Raw genomic sequence first — 20,562 nt, 5'->3', positions numbered from 1 at the left:
TGTAAGTTGTTGGTAAACTGAACCAAACTTGTACTTGTATGCACAAACTCTCCCATTACTAGGACATGCAGAAAGCAAAATAGAGCTATAGAGCTATATCAGCTTGCTGTTGCTGTTGTTTTCACCAATGTTTGCTCTGTCATGGTAAAGAAAAATACATGTGGGTGAGGTCATGGGTGTCAAACAGGAAGAGTGTGGCAGTTTATAGAATTTGTCATACAAGCACTTGATTTTACTACACACAAGTGCCATTTTAGCTGTATTTACTTTGTCACACTCTCGTTTTCATTGGCTGTTGGAGGAAACAATTTGAGTCATTGACCAGTATACGCTGCTAGATTAGATAGAGTTGGGTCAAAAAAAACATTTGATATACCCCGACTGGTCTAAACCTTGATTATAAGGCAACAAATCTGATCTGTACCTTATACACATCGACTCTAACTGCCCCAATATGCAGACTACAGCCCACCAGCAAAGACTCAGGGGTGTACTAAATAATGTCAAATTTTTTAAAAATGTAAACTGGTGATACCACTTAAATGCCACTTTAAATAAGCTATTTGTGATTGAAGCACTTCACTTAAGCATCTAAATGTAGGCTATCAACTACTCAAACACTCTACTACCCCACAGGGAGAAGCACACATCTACGAGCATCACATAACACAATGTGAGTGAGCACTATTTCAGGCTAGATTTGTTACAATATTGGAATGAATTATTTCTTTTTTCCCTCCAATATCAACACACACACATCTTCTAAGCCGCTTCTCCTCCTGGGTCACGACCTCCAATATCCAATCCAAGATTTTTTACTGATGTCCCATTAGCAATACCCATCAGTACCATTATGCCACTTCTGCTGTCAGTGTCTACAGTCACTGTCATGTCTGCTTTAGCTGCCATCGTTATGTTAAATTAACAAGTTTTTCAGTTTTAAGTTGAATCAAGTCACTATCAGTTACTGAAATCAGTATTAGCCTCAACAAGTTGTTAATGATCTGTTATCGGTATCAACTCCTCTAGAAATTCCATATCAGTGGATCTCTAAATAAAAGAGGAAAAAGCAAACAAACAGTCACACCCTGCTCCACAGATCTGCTATTTTGTCTGAACGAATGTGTCCGTGTGGGCAGTGAGGTCATGGCTGGTAGGGGCCTGGGCTGGGTTTTCTGGGTGCACGGGTGGTTTCAGCGTCTGGGTTCTCGAGCCTCCCCCTCGTTTTTTAATAGCCGGCCTGGTTGGGGCGTGCTCAACCACAGGCAGAATTCGCCTCTGCCATCTTGCCCTCAACGAGGCAGCCTGGGTGAGCTCGCGTTCAAAGCGGCCCGTCTGCAGCACTGCTGTTTTTACTAAAATAGTTTGTCTTCATGGCCCCCAGGGCACGGAGATGCAGAAACCAAAGTGGTACGGGTTTCCGGGCCAGAATTTGCCACGCATTCTCACCCGCTTCATCAGACCAGTGCGGAGATGAGAGAGGAAGCACCTGTCTGAGGACCCTTGCCCAAGTCTAGTGCTGCCTGGATTCCAACCATCATGACTTTCAGAATGACTTGATGTGACCGCTTCATTCTGGAGTGGAATTCAACGGAGTTCAATTCATGGATGTAAATTGTTCAAGTGACAGCACAGCAATTCAGTGCCTGCCCATTATCCATCAAATCTAGGTGCTCATATATTCACTATAAATAAATAAACCTCCATTAAAAAAAATCTGCACTCTTCAACAGCGGAGTTTGCTAGTTTGTAGGAAATCCATGAAATGCTTTCATCTGAAAGTCAAGGCTCAAGTGAAATGACAGGGTCAGATTAGAAACAGGGTATCTTGAGTGGTATCTTTTTTTCAAAATGTAATCTGTAAGAATATTTTTTCATGCTTCTTGTAAACATCTCCAAAGTTCAGTGTTAGAAAATGCAGCCAACTTCTGTTTGTCATGATCCAAGTAATTCCAATCACAAGTTTAGCCACCAGTCCATAAATCTCAGATGTCCTCTTTTGATGTTCTATTGCACATTTTTTCTTTAGTATTTCTTTTTCTTTTTCTAATTAACAACAACCTGACAACTACAGATACTTTCAGATGCATAGTCTGTCCTCAATAACAAATTCTAAAATACATGTACACAGAAGGTGATTAGTGCCCCCCATCCCTATCCAACATTCTTACCTCTGGGTCGACATTCAGGGTTTTTCGGTCCTTCTTATTCTTGAAGAGTAAACAGGATGAATGCTCTGCGATCACCTGGTAGTTTTCAGTGTCATTCATTGTAGATGCTTGTGTTTTCCAGTTGTAGAAACTAAAAAAAATGTTATGAAAAGCAAGAAAATAAACAACCATCTGTTTGTAACACTCATCTAAACACTGTTGAATACACTGGAATAATCATTTGTTTTGATCATAAGTGAAACATTTAGCCGTTTCTATGAATGTGTCTTGATCTGTGATCAGATTTTGTGACTAGAGGAACAATTTCACACACTTTTAGGGGTCCCTGTCTAGTAGGGTAAAATAAATGCTCACAAATTCAGGGAAAGGTCATTGTTTAGTCTGCTTCACCCACAATCAGCAAGCCTCTGTCTTTGGGATTCTTAACTAACTAGAGATGTAGCATTGATCAGCCTCATAGTGGCGCTGTAGCAAATTGGTTCACCCAGTTGGTCCTTCATAGCCTAGCAATGGTAACTATGCTTGGGATACATCTGAAAAATTTACAGTATGCTGTAGCATACTAGTAAATCTGACAACCTGCCCAATTTCCCAAGAGTTTGGTGATGAGAGTAAATTGTTACTAATTTCTCAAATCAAAGATAAAAGAGATGTCTAAGATCTGAGTGTGTGGAAGGCCGCATTTCCAAACTAGAAAAAGAGCGTTTCCAAAAGCAAACATTTTGTAGCCTTTGAAGCCAGCACCGGCACCCCTATGGCAAGGGAGTTAGCAACCAGCCGGATTATTTCGTGCACGCTTCATATGCATCTCTGACCACCTCTGTAGCATCTAGGGCATCACAAGCAATTTATGCCATGTTGAGTTTGAATGAAACATATTTTCAGCAAAAAGAAATTGACTTGATATACAGTGTCTCCTGTTAATAGCAAAAATTTTATGAAAACATTTGTAATGAAATGTTAAAATGAGCTAATTTTACATTTAATAAAAAAGGCTAAGACATATGCATTTTATGAGCCATTCATAAGACAAAGAAATGATGCATCTGTTTCCAATTTGATGTGGAGAACTTTGTTGTATTGAAGGCCAAGTGTTAAGGTAACATTCAAAACTAATAAGTATTTGAATCCATTCAAAGCTTTTGGTTTCCAAAATAAATGGTAGGTTAGTAAATGGCATCCGTTTGGATCCACCTTTCCTGTTCTACTCACTGCTATTGACACAAGTTGAAAAACAACAGAGAGCATTTGTACACACACACCAGGGTCATGGGTGAAGGAAAAATAACAAGGGACTTATTTGTGGAAAGAAAAGTTGTAATGTTTTTTACATTACAAAGAATCCAGCGTTGGACTTCCTTTAATAATTTCTCATGCTATGAAGTGGAGCGCAACTGTGCGTCAATAAGATTGCATAAATGTACTGATGCATGAGACTAAAAAACAAGTAGACCAGATTCAGCATTTATATACCAAGAAAGATGACGTCGTGGTCTGGTTTAAAGGGGAATTCCACCAATTTCCCAAAATGTCTGCTTTATTAAAATGGTTAAGATGTAAACAGTCATTCAGAGTGGTGTGATGTGAAATGATCCATTTTAAAAATGTATTAAGACTTTTCTGGGGGTGAAACCAGATGTCTGAAGTTTTTAAAAACTGTAATGGTACATTTGCATTATGACATGACAGTTGATGGTTGGATATTCCAATGTTCTTCAATAGAGCAGTGAAATTTCTGGCACCGTCAGTGGCAGCGTACCACCCTGGTCATCGAAATGCTCTGTCAAGAGTTCAAATTTCCCAACTTTTGCCCTTAACTGCAGCAGTGGGGAAAAAAGTTCATTTTTTGGAGACACATGGATGCAGAGGGTCTCATTGTTGAAGTCCAGGTGCACTCAGTATTATGTAACAAAAAAGTACAATACAGTGCGTCATCCTGTCTTTTTCCACCTTCAGTGAAGAATCGACACTGCTAAATCTGCTCTGATAATCCTCCATTTTCACCAGCGATACTGTCACCAGGGTGTTTTCGTGGATGCCATCGGTCACCTACCACTATGAGCTTTTTCTGTGCAACATGTAAATGCAGCAGAAAGGCTACTTTATAGAAAGTTATAACATGAAATAGTTATGAATGTTTTACACTCTTCATACATTCTTAAAAAGATGGTTTTTCAAGGGTTCTTTAGTAAAGAAAATGGTTCTATTTGGCACCAGAAATGTTCTGCTTTTGTCACGATATGAGCTTGTAACAATAGTAGAACTGTTTTAGGTGCTATATAGAACCCTTTTCATAAAGGTTCTATATAGAACCATCTACAACACATTGTCCATCAATCTGAAGAACAACTTCACGATGCAAAGAACCCTATGTACAAAGGGTTCATGGCTCTGTACAGAACAATTTTTTTATTAAAGAACCCTTGAAGAACCATCTTTCTTAATACTGTAGATTTGCTAACGAGAGATGTAAAATCTTGTTCCATTATAACTTACACTGACAGTTACAATCACCCTTCCTGGATCGGGGCCTTGTCGTGGAGGAAGGGCTGGTAGCCAGGCAGCCCACGTAACCTGGCCGGGCTCAGCCCAAATAGACATAATTTGGGAGACCATGTGGGCCCACCACCCACAAGGTCCAGCATGGAGGAGCGGTGCAGTGCTGTATAGGGAGTGGGAGAATGCAGGGAGGCCCTTGGTGGCCTAGGCTCCTGTGGCAGAAACTGACTCTTGGTACATGGAATGTAACCTCACTGGGGGGAAGGAGAAGAAGGAGAGAAGCTTGTGCAGGAGGTTGAGAGGTACCAACTAGATATAGTTGGGCTCACCTCCACCCACAGTGTCAGCTCTGGAACCAAAGTCCTGGATAGGAGTTGGGCTGTCTCCTTCTCAGGGGTTGCACAGGGTGAGAGGCGCCAGATGGGTGTGGGGATACTCACGATTCCCCGGCTGGCGGCTGTGCAGTTGGAGTTTGTCCCAGTGAATTAAAATCGCAGAGAGGAGAACTCTGACTGTTGTGTGTGCTTCTACACCAAACAACAGGTCAGAGTATTCATCCTTCTTGGAGCGAGTGGGCGGGGTTCTGGAAAGAGTCCCACCTACAGTCTTACTGAGAGACTTCGATGCTCATGTTGGCAATGACTGGGAGACCTGGAGAGGTGTGATTGGGAAGAACAGCCTGCCGATCTAAACCCAAATGGTGAATTGTTATTGGACTTCTGTGCTAGGCATGGATTGTACATAACGAACACCAAGTTCGAACACAAGGATGTTCATAAGTGTGTTCATAAGCTCCTTATGTAAAAGGTCAATGATTGACTTTGTTGCCATTTGATCTGACTTGGGACCATATGTTCTGGACACTCAGGTGAAGAAAGGTGCTGAGCTGTCAACTGATCACCATCTGGTGGTGAATTGGATCAGATGGTAGGGAAGACTGATGGTCAGAGCTGGAGGGCCAAGTGAATAGTGAGGATGTGCTGCAAAAGACTGTCGGAGGACCCTGTTCGGAATGATTTTAACTCTGAGAGCTTTTCTCATGTCCTGGAGGAGGTAAGGGACATGGAGTCTGAATGGACCCTGTTCAAAACCTCCATTGTAGAAGCTGCCTGGCCAAAAGCTTGTGGGTGCCTGTCAGGGTGGTAACCCAAGAACCCCTTGGTGGACACCGGTGGTGAGGGAGGCTATCAAGCAGAAGACTGGATGGCCCAAATGACTGCTGGCTCAGCAGATGGGTATCCATCCATCCATCCATCCATTATCTTCCGCTTCTCCGGGGTTCGGGTCGCGGGGGCAGCATCCTAAGCAATGAAGCCCAGACCTCCCTTTCCCCAGCCACTTCCACCAGCTCTCCAAGGGGGATTCCGAGGCGCTCCCAGGCCAGCTGGGCGATATAGTCGCGCCAGCGTGTCCTGGGTCTTCCCCGGGGTCTCCTCCCAGGTGGACTCGCCTGTGACACCTCCCGAGGGAGGCGTCCAGGAGGCATCCTAACCAGATGCCCGAACCACCTCAGCTGGCTCCTCTCGACGTGAAGAAGCAGCGGCTCTACTCCGAGTCCCTCCCGGATGACTGAACTTCTCACCCTATCTCTAAGGGAGAGTCCAGACACCCTGCGGAGGAAACTCATTTCGGCCGCTTGTATTCGCGATCTTATTCTTTCGGTCATTACCCAAAGCTCATGACCATAGGTGAGGGTGGGAACGTAGATCGACCGGTAAATCGAGAGCCTTGCCTTATGGCTCAGCTCTTTCTTTACCACGTCAATCTCCCGCTCCCTTGTACCATCACTCGTGAACAAGACCCCGAGATACTTGAACTCCTCCACTTGAGGCAAGAGCCTATCCCCGACCCAGAGAGGGCTCTCCACCCTTTTCCGCCTGAGAACCATGGTCTCGGATTTAGAGGTACTGATTCTCATCCCAGCCGCTTCACACTCGGCTGCAAACCGATCCAGCGAAAGCTGAAGTTCGCGGCCTGATGTCCCCAATAGGACCACATCATCTGCAAACAGCAGCAATGTGACCCTGAGGTCACCAAACCGGACACCCTCCATCCCTTGACTGCGCCTAGAAATTCTATCCATAAAAATTATGAATAGAATCGGTGACAAAGGGCAGCCCTGACGGAGTCCAACTCTCACTGGGAACGAGTCTGACTTACTGCCGGCCATGCGAAGCAAACTCCTGCTTTGTTTGTACAGGGCCTGAATGGCTCGTAGAGCCATGTACCCCGTACTCCCGAAGCACCTCCCACAGAATACCCCGGGGAACACAGTCGAATGCCTTCTCCAGATCCACAAAGCACATGTGGACTGGTTGGGCAAACTCCCATGAACCCTCCAGAATCCTGGAGAGGGTGAAGAGTTGGTCCAGTGTTCCACGACCAGGGCGGAACCCGCACTGTTCCTCCTGGATCCGAGGTTCGACTATAAGCCGGACTCTCTTCTCCAGTACCCCTGCATAGACCTTGCCAGGGAGGCTGAGGAGTGTGATTCCCCTGGAACACACCCTCCGGTCCCCTTTTTTAAAAAGAGGCACCACCACCCCAGTCTGCCAATCCAGTGGCACCGCCCCCGATGTCCACGCAATGTTGAAAAGGCGTGTCAGCCAAGACAGCCCCACAACATCCAGAGCCTTGAGGAACTCAGGGCGGATCTCATCCACCCCCGGAGCCTTGCCACCAAGGAGCTTCTTAACTACCTTAGCGACTTCGGCCTCAGTAATGGACAAGCCTATTCCCATGTCCCCAGACTCAGCCTCCTCACTGGAGAACGTGTCGGTGGGATTGAGAAGGTCCTCAAAGTACTCCTTCCACCGCCCAATGACGTCTTCAGTCGAAGTCAGCAGCACACCATCTCCACTATATACAGTGCTAGTGGCACACTGCTTTCCCCTTCTGAGTCGCCTGACGGTTTGCCAGAATCTTTTCGGAGCCGACTTAAAGTCACTTTCCAAGGCCTCACCAAACTCCTCCCATACACGGGTTTTTGCCTTGGTGACAACTGAAGCCGCACATGCCCGGTAGGACTCCTTCTTCAGCTTGACGGCATCTCTCACCTGGGGTGTCCACCACCGGGTTCGAGGATTACCGCCCCGACAGGCACCAACTACCTTACGGCCACAGCTACAGTCAACCGCTTCAGCAATGGAGGAACGGAACATGGCCCATTCTGAGTCAATGTCCCCCACCTCCCCCGATATCTGGTCAAAGTTCTGACGGAGGTGTGAGTTGAAGATCAATCTGACAGGTTCTTCTGCTAGACGTTCCCAGCAAACCCTCACTATACGTTTGGGCTTGCCTGGTCTGACCGGCATCTTCCCCCACCACCTGATCCAACTCACCACCAGATGGTGATCAGTTGACAGCTCAGCTCCTCTCTTTACCCGAGTGTCCAAAACATGGTGTTCGTAACTGAACACCACTCGGGTTCAGATCAGAGAGGCCATTCCTCCCAATCACACCCCTCCAGGTCTCACTGTCATTGCCCACGTGAGCGTTGAAGTCCCCCAGTAGGACATAGAGTCTCCAGGAGGAGCACTTTCAAGCACCCTTCCCAAGGACTCTAAGAAGGCTGGGTACTCTGAACTGCTGTTCGGTGCATAAGCACAGACAACAGTCAGGACCCGTTCCCCAACCCGAAGGCGTAGGGAAGCTACCCTCTCGTCCACCGGAGAAAACCCCAACATACAGGCACCGAGTCGAGGGGCTATGAGAAAGCCCACACCTGCCCGCCGCCTCTCACCATGGGCAAGAAAAGAATAAAGTCCAGCCCCTCTCAAGGAGATTGGACCCAGAGCCCAAGCTGTGTGTTGAGGTGAGCCCGACTATATCTAGCCGGTATCTCTCAACCTCGCGCACCAACTCAGGCTCTTTCCCCGCCTGTGAGGTAACGTTCCAAGTTCCAGATGGGTACTGACAGGCAAAAAAGGTGGCAGCTGCAATGGTGGCAGAAGCAAAATCCAGGGCGTGGGAGAAGTTTGGTAAAGCCATGAAAAAGTCGGCCTCAAGGAGGTTCTGGACAACTGTACAGCGACTCAGAAGCGGTCAGGGTGGCTGCGCCCAAGCTGTATTCGGCAGGAGTAGAGAAAGTCTGACTTCAAATAAGGATATTGTTGGTTGGTGGAAGGAGCACTTTGAGGAACTCCTTAATCCGGGAGACATGCCTCCCTCACGGGAGTCAGGGTCAGAGGCTTCTGGTGTGTCAACCTCCATTTCCCTGGTGGAGGTCACTGGGGTAGTTCGCAAGCTCTTCAGTGGCAAGGCACCAGAGTGGATGGGATTCATCCGGAGATGCTTAAGGCTCTGGATATTGTGGGGCTGTCATGGCTGACATGCCTCTGCAATATTGTATGGACCTCACGAACAGTACCCTTGGACTGGCAGACCCTATTTTTAAGAAAGGGGACCTGAGGGTGTGTGTACACTATCGGGGTATCACAGTGCTCAGCCTCCCTGGGAAAGCCTATGCCAAGACACTGGTAAGGAGACTTTGACCAATAGTTGAACCTCAGATTGAGGAGGAACAATACAGATTCCATACCAGCTGTGGAACAATGGACCAGTTTTTTTTTTTTTACCCTCTCACAGATTGTTGAGGGGGCATAGGAGTTTGCCTTTTCCCTGCCTACATGTGTCTTGTGGATTTGGAGAAGACTTTGATTGTGTTCCCCGAGAAATCTTGTGGGAGGTCCTCTGGGAGTATGGGGTGCCATGGCTACTACTCCAGGCCATTCAACCTCTGTGCTCCCAGAGTGAGAGCTGTGTTTGTATACTCGGCGTTAGTTCAGACTCTTTCAGCGTTAGCGTTGGACTCCGCCAGGGTTGTGCCCTGTCTCCACTCCCGTTCGTGATATTCAGGAACAGGGTGTCATGGCCCAGCCCGGGTCAAGAGTACATTATGTGTGGAGCCCGGAGGGTGGCATCTGTGCTATTTGCAGATGATGATGTTCTTTTAGCTGGAACACATGGATGCCTCCAGCGCTCACTGGAGTGATTTGCAGCTGAGTGTAAAGTGACTGGTATGTGGATCAGCACCTCCAAGTCTGAGTCCATGGTCTTAGCCTGGAAAAGGATGGCATGCCCACTCCAGGTAAGGAGAAAGGACTTGCCCCAGGTGGAGGAGTTTAAGTATCTTGAGGTCTTATTCATGAGTGATTGGAAAAGGGATCGTGAGATCGGCCACAGGCTGGGACAGATGGCAGCAGTAATGCGGTCACTGTACTGGACTGTAGTGGTGAAGAAGGAGCTGAGCAATAAGGCGGAGCTCTCTGTTTACTGGTCAGTCTACATCCCGATCCTCACCTATGGTCATGAGCTGTGGTGGCAGGCTACACTCTATTTGATATGGTGAGGAGCTCGGTCACCAGTCAACGCCTCCGCATTGAGAGGAGCCAGCTGAGGTGGTTTGGGCATCTAATCCAGATGCCCCCTGGACGCCTCACAGTGGGGGTGTACCAGGCACTGCCCCGGGGTCGTCCTAATAACCGCTGGAGGGATTAAATCTCCAAGTTGGCCTGGAAGCAGCTTGGGGTCCTCAGGAATGAGCTGGAGGAAGTTGCGGGGGACAGGGTCGTCTGGGATTCTCTGCTCTCCCAACTATCACCGTGACCCTATCTGGACTAAGCGGTTAACAATGATGATGATATGTAAAATCAAATTTTAAATACACTCAGGGTGGAGAGATACATGTTGCAATGCAAAACAGAACCCAAAACAAAATGCAATTTTGGATACATAGATGTTTTTGAAATGAATCACAGCTGAGGTGTAATGGAAAACAAACTTTGTTTTCTAATAAAAGTGGAATTAATCGTAATAAAGCCTGCTCCCAACACCATATATCATTAAAAAAATCTTGAAAGTGGTCTACAGTGTTTTTTGGAATGAAACTCAAATCATTTATTTATTTATTTTTTTGATTTACCCCTTTTTACTACTATCATTACATGTTGTTGCTGCCAGAACTCTACCTTATGTCTCCATTTGTTTTTTTACTCTTTAGCATAATCTGAAAATACCACTTTACATTGTTAACACTTCATGATAAATGGACTAATAGCAAACTTATTCTGACATCTTGTTCCATTATAACTTGCACTAAAAGTTAAGAATGTTTTTTATTCTTCTCCTTTAAAGTTACTTCAGTTTGGAGATTTGTTCTGACAATAACGTAAAAAGCTGAAATGACATGTAGATTCATTGGTCAAAAGTTAATTAATTTTGGAAAGTAAATAAATGGCCATATTTGAGTTGTAGAACATTTTTGTGAGATTCTCTACAATGAACCACTTCACATTAAACCTTTCTAATTACTTTCAATAGTTGAATTATGCATACATTTAAAAAAAAATCTGTTCCCCTTTATGCAGAAATGTAACAGCAAATGAAGTAAACAAGGGGAAAAATCAGTATGCATGTTAAAATTTTCAAGTAAAAATGGTCTTTCATAAGGAAATATTTACAAAAATATGATCAGTTTTTGTATTTGTTGGGTTCTATTCAAAATAAAAAAAATTACCACTTACATTTAAGTCCAGGAGGAGGTTTTTTCATTCTTTTTTTGACACTGTAAAGTGCCAGCACTACTATGAGCAAATATTTGGTGTGTAGATTGGAACGAATTTTGACATGCATTCGACATTTCCGAACTGGCTGAGGAGACTCCGTGCTATTTGCAGGGCTATATATGTGAACAAGCTTCCTGTTTCAGAGGTTTATTTTCAAATATAAGATTCTGCAATGGTTTCAAATGAAGCGTTTCAAGTGAGCACCAGCCGGTGAATCACAAACGGCAAGAATACAGACTCCCAAAAGTTCTGCTCTCCATAGCAATCACGATAAAGTTGAACTGTGGCAGTCCATTTGAGGTGGCAGTGAGAACAGATCTGACTGTTATTGATGCGCAAAACAAGCGGTAATAGAATGCACATTGGGGCTATTGGAGTCGCCTGATCCAAAACTGACAGTCTGGCCCCTTTTAGTGGTTCTCATCACTAGCTGAAGTGCTGGAAGACAGCTGCTTTGCAGAAACACAACTCCAAATGTCACACTTTGAGGCGCTGAGGGTTGCACAAGTGGACCTCAGCTATTCCCAAGCAGTAGTTTGTGGTCCAAGAACAAAGTTGGACCTCAGGGAGGAGGCCCTTTATAAATCTATGGGAGAGGCACATTGAGAGAGAGAGAGAGACAGAGAGACAGAGAGCAACAGCATATTAACCAAATCTTTCTAGATCATGATATCACTTTGGCACCCAGCCAGCCCACAATACATTTTGTAGTTCTGTTATGTTGCTTAACTGTCCAACATGTTATAAACAACAGATGTAAAATGTTAATGACCTTGACCCTCCAACAAATAAATCACTGTTCGTGAGTATTCGCAAACTCAGATGCTGGCTTCGTTTGGCAGATGGGCCGGTCTTTGGTGGATTTGTTTCAGTAGCGGTCTCTGGTGAAGCATAAAGACGCAGGCATTTGCATAATGGTCATAAAAATATTCCCTAGATGCTAAAGCATTTAACTCGCCCACAAATCATGTGTAAACATTTTGCCAAGATTGTAGAAGGGAAAGACAGAACTGTACTGTGGCTAAAACATCTTCATTTTATGTAAGTAGAGGTACCAGAAGGGTTCTTTGCAAAGTGACAAAAGAACCACCTTTAGTTCCAAGGCAAGGATCACGCTAATGTTTTTCAACCTCGTTGACTTGGAACAAATTGCCTGTTGACATTTATTATCAGTGTTGCGTTCAGACACTGCCTTCAACATATAGTAGTATTATGAGATGAAACTGGGTGACTGTAGGCTAGAAGTCTTTTCATTTTAAAAAGCAGTCCACTTTGCTTTTATCTATAAGAATAAGCAAAATAAGCTTCATCAGAATGTGTTTATTACTTTCAACATGAAAATGAACGTACAATCACATGAATGCAGGGTGAACATGAAAATAGTGAATGTAGTTCTGATTTTTAGTGCTGTGAATTTGCTTATCTGCAAAGTGGAGTGGTGGTTCCCAAATTGGCCCGCTGGGACCCCTGAAGAGTTTACTTTTCTGCTCTTTCGCAACTTGACAGTTAGGGATAGAACTAAAGAAATAGAGGTTCTGGGGTCCCTGAGGCCCGATTTGAGAACCACTGCTTTCGGTGGCTCTTCTTTTCAAAGAATTATTCATTTTTAAGAGTGTAGTAGGATATTGCAGAGTAAAAGCAGCAATGAAGAAATTTAAAGAAATATCCATGCAAATCGTTTACATATATTACAAGCAGTACGATAAACATTAGTATGGTTCCCTTACTTATCATTATAACTTTGGTTTATTATACCATACGTTTTTAGAATCTTTGAAGAAATTGGCATATGACACTTGTATTCCCAAAGGCTTGACCAGTTCCTTTTCGCACACCCTCTGTGAGTAAATCAAGCTGAATCAAGAGGCATGGATTAACATCCATTTTCCAGCATTCAAGAGGCCTCATCTTATGGTTGTAACATCTTGAAATATCTCCAGTTTATTAACACAAATTGGACAGAGACAAAGAACAAGAGAGAGCAGAAAGATGTGGCCTAAATGTTTCATTCTCAACCAGCTGAGGTGACCAGAAACCATGGGACCTTGTGTTAGCACCAAAGCAAACAAAGTGTGCTTTAAATGAGAAGAGAGGGAAATAAGAACTAAACAGAAACATAATGGATGGAATTAAACATACTTGAAGGGTCCCTTTTTGCCATCCTGCATCACAGGAAAGACCTTTCTTCCCTCACTTGCGGTTGGCCAATTGAGTCACTGCCTTTACAGTAAACATGGCAGGCATTCACACTAGAATCTAGATTTTGTGGAGGGAGTATACAGTGGTGCATGAAATCATAAGTTTAGCCCATGCTCCATTTGCAGTTTAGATCAAACATCCTAGTTCTGGGTAATGTCCCAAATGGTCAACCCTGACTTCCCAAAAGAAAGGAAACTCTTCTTTCTTTCCATATGCCTTCAAATGTATACAGAAGAAAAACAATCTTGCTAGGATCTTAGCAGCCGAGATACATGTGCACTTCCTCTTTTTTAGAAAGGTTTGACAGCGTTTTTTTTCAGTGTCTATTTATACTGAAACGCCATATAGCAATTAACATTTTTGGGTTGACCACTTTTATGCACTGGTGAACCACTCACTTTTGGGTCGAAGCAACAGGACAGATGTGAGATATTTTAACAGAGAACATGAAAAAGATGGGCAGAATAGTGTTCCAGAGCTTTTAAATTTTCGAGTCAGAGTGGGCTGGAAGGCAGGCCAGGCGCTCGACAGCTTTTCGTCTGTTCATTTTCGTGACTGAAATGCACATAAACAACGCAACACACATGTGCAATTTGGACATGTTCTCTGACACTTGTGGCCCCTCACTGTCCCTGAAGAGATGTCACCAAGCAACATAAAATGCTTAACATCAACCTTGGAGGTGGCACCACACCCACACTGCTTCGCAAATGTGCGAAAAATCCAATGGTTTTCGTGGAAACTCAGCTGTTAATAATAGACCTTTTTCTTAACTACAAAACCCAATACTGGGATAGGAAAAAAAGAAATCTGTACATTTGTCCATGGTTACCGTATTAAATGGAAGTTTTTTTTTTTTTTTTTTTTTTTTTTGGGGGGGGGGGTGTCCCATCTTACTGATTGTGAGATTTTTGTGGTTATAGTCTAATAATTTGTTTTCATTGTTTTCATTGAACAAATGCCACACTGGGTTATATGTTACATTTTAGTTATGAGTGATCACCTACAGCGGTGGTCTTTACTTGGTGTCCCAGGACCCCTGAGGGCATGCGTGTTAGTATGAGATTCTGTAACATAATAGTTCTAATTATGAAAATATTTCATAACACTTCATAACAATACTACTTTATAAGGCATACACTAGCTGTTACTTGACTAATTAAGCATTTAGAGTTGCATGATTTAATTACTATATTAACATTGCTCTGTAAGACAAATATAAACCATTACATGACTGTGGTTTTCAAATGACTTAAGTTGTTTTTTTCAGCCCTTAATCTGAAGTGATTGCTGGCTCCATTCCTTTTCTCTGTCCTACCATGTAATCATGCCATATCACTAGTGTTAATTAGTCTGTTACCACTCCTTTCTCAGGTGGTTTCTGTTCTTGTGTTTGCTGTAAGTAGCTCTCATCTTTCAGTTTGCCTTTGTCTGGCATAATTTGCTTGTTTTGTTTGTGATGTTTGTTTCTGCCTTAGGTTTTATAAAACTGATCAGCTCACGCCTACATCCTTAACGGTGGCCTGATGTTCTGTCTCAAATGGCTGCGTCAAGGCAGGATAGATAAGCATGTTGACTGAGGTTGTTTATGGACTAATGCCTCTTATTCTAGTGTAAAGAAATGTGTAAATGATGTACGGGGGTTTATAGATACTTATATTAAAATAACTATTTTGATTATTATTACACTTTAGATTATAAACGGGAAAACTTTTGCAGATAGATTATCATTTGTGAAAAACATGACCAAGAAAATCAGATGTAAATACTCACATAGCATATTTACTAACAGCGCATAATGTCTGAATCTCTGATTCACTTTTTTCTGATTCACATTCATTACAAAGCTTAAAAGAAGTAGATTATTATATTTAGACTGTCATTTTATCACTAATAATGATTAAATTCATGTTTAGTACATGAAGTTAATTATGAATTGAAAGCTCATTACTTCTTTTTTGGAGTAATAGCTTTATATTATTTTATGATATGTTTATTAGAAAATGTTAATATATTAATGATGAATAAATTGTGATTAATGATTTCTTGATTAGTGAATGATTTCTTAATTATGAATTATCATTATTATAACATGATACCAAATATTTAATGATTGTTTTAGATGTCTATGCTCACATATAGCTGTATAACAGTATCAGATCTTGTCATTGTCCAAAACTGCATTTGTATTCAAAAAAAGTTTGAATACACCTGATCATATTATGTTTGGTTGATTATTGATTTGTTGATTTTTCTAAGGAAAATAAGTTAACACATCCTGTACAGGCAATAAACATAAAAATAATAAACTTTTTTTTCTGCAAATTATGGTGCACAGTTTCTATTTATTTGCTAAATTTAACATATTGGAAATAAATAAAATATAAATTGTGCCATAACTTTTGCACAAAAACTTCCTTGTTTGTTTTTTCTTGTGCCAAGAGGATTCTTTGTTGTCAATAATTGATCTGAGAAAACAAAAACCTGCCACTTCTATCTCTTCTCTATCGATAGTAAAGTTAGCATTTTTCCGTTGTCATAACCTTAGTCCTCTTAATACTGAGCTGAAGTCATTATCTTATCACTCTTTTAAACTTTCCTTACAAGGGCCTTCAGGTGGTCCAGCTTTGCCACTGTGAACTGAATTTGTAACCCTATAGAAACAAATGTTTTATTTCTCTGCAATACTTCTTTAGGTAAATTTTGTCCCATTTTATAAATGTTTATCAGTATTAGCAGATGTCCAATATCTTTCATGCACATCTGCATTAGCCCACAATTCCCATATCAGTGTGTCCCTAAATATTTTGCAGACAAAACTTCACACAACTGAAAGATGGCACAGATCATGAAGATTTATGGAGAATGGTATCATGCAAATTGAGGCATTGATCTATGTGTCTGGAATGAGTTAGTAAAGCAGGACAGCAATCTTTACAGCAGCTCAGTTTACCCTAGCCACGAGTGCACTGCAGAAATTCAGCATGGTAGGTACCAGATGGTTTTGGCCCTGTATTTCTGCAAGAAAAGGTCTTCAAGCTCAGAACTGCCACAAACTACCTACGTGTATGCGCATATGAAGGGACATAGGTGTGCACAGACACACACAGACACATAAAACACACGTGGTAAAATTGGGTATACCATAAGAGGCTGTGCATCTAAATGTCTATCTGGACAATCACTGGGGGATAAACACAGGGGCACAGTGGGAGGAAATCGAACCCAAAGTTTGTGTTTATTATGCTTTAGATTCTTCTTAAATGGATTATATACTAGACACATAAAAATTCTCAACTTGCAGTCAAACGAGGCCAAGTGTAATAGGGCTGTCATTTCTACTTATGTATATATCTATATCTATATATCTATCTATCTATATGTATATATATATATATCAAGTAATTATGACGGCCCTATTACACACTGAACACTGGTAAGCTCTTATGTCTTCTTTTTTATTTAACTACACATTCTTGCCTGCACTAGCAAAGCATATGAAAATGTCCTCGGCTGGTGGTCATAGCTTTTTTCCCCTCTCTCACTGTGGTGAGAGAAGAGTCCAACTGCGGTGTGGAGTTGTGCATCTGTACAGGGAAGGACTCATCTGCTCCATGTTAGTGGCCACCGCAAGCACTGCCTCTTATTTTTCCCGGGAGAGAAGGGAAGAGGGAGAGAGAGAGGAGGAGGAGGAGGAGGAGGAGGAGAAGGGAGAGGGGGGGGGGGTTGGTGTGCAGGCGCTCACTCTGAAGTGCACTTACTTCCTTTGCTTACACTGTTTGGGATTGGGAGGACACTGGGCTGTGTTGGCGTCCTGCAGTAGCACAGGTGTGCATGTCATCTTTCACATGATCTCCGATTATATAACATCTAGAACTTTGATTCAGCAGAATATATAACCTGTTGAAAACATTTACTCTCTAATCACCATAGATACGAGTGTGGATTCATGATGCAAGCACATAAGAGAGAGAAAAAGAGAAAGGGGAAAGAAGAAGAATAAAAAAAAAAAAACATCCATTATTAGTCAAACAGCTTTCGATGCAGGGCAGTTCTTTATATTGGTGACACTGTATGTCCTTGTTTCTATTATTAGTCAGTTTCTATGAAGAAGTCAGAGACCACCCCATCAAAACCACCATTCATGTTTCTGAAGATATTTCTGAGATAAGATATAAGATAAACCACTTATAATGAAGGGTAAGTCAAAGAAAAAGAAGTGAAAAACTTCCTAACCTGGAGTTTAAAACATTATTAAAAGTTTTAGAGAAACTTTAGAGGACCTTTCCTGCATGGTTGTTATGGGTCCTTTATAGATAAACAGTGCTTACAGCAACATCATGTAACATTTTTACCTTAAAATAAGATTCAAAATCATTTTGATGGTACCCTGACTTATAATAGAGAGAATAGCATCTCTCTCATTGCCACTCTGGGTTCTAAATGTCTGCTATAGTGCTATGTAACTTTGAAGAAGCCAGCATTACACCTCTTGCAAGAACTGCGTAATGATTTACAGCACCATGTTACACACCAGCAGCTATAGGTCTTCAGCTAGCTATAAGAAGCAGCATGGACATCATGGCAGAAGCTGCGAAGAGATCGATGAAGACGTTGAAGGAAGCAAGGAAAAGAAAAAAGAGAGTGAGTGAGCAAGAGACTGGACAAGAGTATATCTCAGACTGGCTGTTACTCACAACTAAGAGATAAAAAGATGCATACAACCTCACGGCTAACAGGAAAACAACAAAAATCCAACAGTAGAGTGTTTTATTTATGAAAGACTGCAATGAAGGCTGTAAGCTTATCTGTGTCATCCCTGCCTCATGAGCTTTGTAGTTTTTAGATGTCAAAAGCCATCTAACCTCAGTCCTATTACAGACTAGCATGCAAAGACATTCATTTATCTCACGTCAAAAAAATTTGGTCAGTCAGTCTCGCCCCATATATGCCTTGTAAGTTTACTACTTCCTGTGGTAAAAACCTGTAATATTTTGTTTTTGCTGATGCTAAGAAATGAATAATTCGTACTTAACAGCCATTCTGGCTGGAAGATACAATTAATGAAGCATTCTCTCTGACTTTTGTACAGTACTGTATGTGTAGAAGGTCTCTGCATCAACATATAATGAACTAACTGAATATAAAAGGTTGAATGATCTTTTAGATCATTCAGTTTCTGCGTCATTTCAAGGCTGAAACAGACAAATCTGTCACTTTTTTTTTACCATACTGTGAGTCATCATTTAGTTATCTCTTTTACTAGATAACTTTGGCAGCTGAATATGCAGCTCTATTAAAATAGAGTTTAAAATGGATATCAAAACAATTCTTATTTCGATGCATATTGTTTTCCACATATGGGCAAACACAATATACCTCTCTCTATATTTTTCTCTCTCTCTCCCTCACTCACGCACACACAAACACCCATGCACAATGTACAACCCCAATTCTAATGAAGTTGGGACATTGTATAAAACATTAATAAAAACAGAATACATATCATATAACAGAATGCAAATCCTTTTTAACCTATATTCAATTGAATACACTACAAAGACAAGATATTTAATGTTCAAATGGATAAACTTTGTTTTTTTGCAAATATTCACTCATTTTGAATTTGATGCATGCAACACGTTCCAAAGAAGTTGGGACAGGGGCAACAAAAAACTGGGAAAGTTGAGGAATGCTCAAAAAACACCTGTTTGAAACATTCCACAGGTGAACAGGTTAATTGGAAACAGGTTAGTGTCATGATTGGGTATAAAGGGAGCATCCCTGAAAGGCTCAGTCGTTCACAAGCAAGGATGAGGCGAGGTTCACCACTTTGTGAACAACTGCGTGAGCAAATAGTCCAACTGTTTAAGAACAATGTTACTCAATGTGCAATTGCAAGGAATTTAGGGATTTCATCATCTACAGTCCATAACATCATCAAAAGATTCAGAGAATCTGGAGAAATCTCTGCAAGTAAGCAGCAAGGCAGAAAACCAACATTGAATGCCTGTGAATCTTCAATCCCTCAGGCGTCACTGCATTAAAAACCGGCATCATTCTGTAACGGATATTACCACATGGGCTCAGGAACGCTTCACAAAACCACTGTCAGTGAACACAGTTCGTCGCTACATCTACAAGTGCAAGTTAAAACTCTGCCATGCAAAGTGAAAGCCATATATCAACAATACCCAGAAACGCCACCAGCTTCTCTGGGCCCGAGCTCATCTGAGATGGACTGACACAAAGTGGAAAAGTGTCCTGTGGTCTGACGAGTCCACATTTCAAATTGTTTTTGGAAATCATGGACGTCGTGTCCTCCGGGCCAAAGAGGAAAAGGATTGTCCAGATGTTATCAGCACAAAGTTCAAAAGCCAGCATCTCTGGTGGTATGGGGGTGTGTTAGCGCCCATGGCATGGGTAACTTGCACGTCTGTGAAGGCACCATTAATGCTGAAAGGTACATACAGGCTTTGGAGCAACATATGCTGCCATCCAAGCAACATCTTTTTCAGGGAAGTCCCTGCTTATTCCAGCAAGACAATGCCAAGCCACATTCTGCATGTGTTACAAGAGCATGGCTACATAGTAAAAGAGTGTGGGTACTAGACTGGCCTGCCTGCAGTCCAGACCTGTCCCCCATTGAAAATGTGTGGCGCATTATCCATCCATCGTCGTTGCCCGCTAGTCCAGACAATCCCAGACGACCCTGGCGTCTTGTCCTGGTAGGCCGTGCCTGGAACACCCCCACCGTGAGGCATCCAGGGGGCATCCGGTTCAGATGCCCGAACCACCTCAGCTGGCTCCTCTCAATGTGGAGGAGTAGCGGCTCTACTCTCAGCTTTTCCCAGATGACCGAGCTCCTCACTTTATCAAATAGACCCGATGAAGAAAGCTCATTTCCGCCGCTTGTATTTGCGATCTCGTTCTTTCGGTCATTACCCACAGCTCATGACCATAGGTGAGGATTGGGATGTAGATCGACCGGTAAACAGAGAGCTTCGCTTTTTGGCTCAACTCCCTCTTCACCACTACAGTCCGGTACAGTGACCGCATTACTGCTGCCGCCTGTCCCAGCCTACGGCCGATCTCATGATCCCTTTCATGAACAAGACCCCAAGATA

The 20,562-nt window shown here is 42.6% G+C and overlaps 1 protein-coding gene across 1 annotated transcript in view; it reads right to left on the bottom strand.

Annotated features, from left to right (window-relative positions):
• Positions 1-20,562, bottom strand: part of cfap299 (cilia and flagella associated protein 299) — a 154,579-nt gene that overhangs the window by 2,186 nt on the left and 131,831 nt on the right. The window contains exon 6 of the mRNA XM_037531483.1: positions 2,172-2,301. Coding sequence (XP_037387380.1) covers positions 2,172-2,301 — 130 coding nt within the window. The remainder of the gene's footprint in view (positions 1-2,171; positions 2,302-20,562) is intronic.

Source organism: Pygocentrus nattereri, chromosome 20, assembly GCF_015220715.1.
Source record: "Pygocentrus nattereri isolate fPygNat1 chromosome 20, fPygNat1.pri, whole genome shotgun sequence".
Taxonomy (NCBI): domain Eukaryota; kingdom Metazoa; phylum Chordata; class Actinopteri; order Characiformes; family Serrasalmidae; genus Pygocentrus; species Pygocentrus nattereri.
This window is presented reverse-complemented; position numbering and strand designations above follow the sequence as displayed.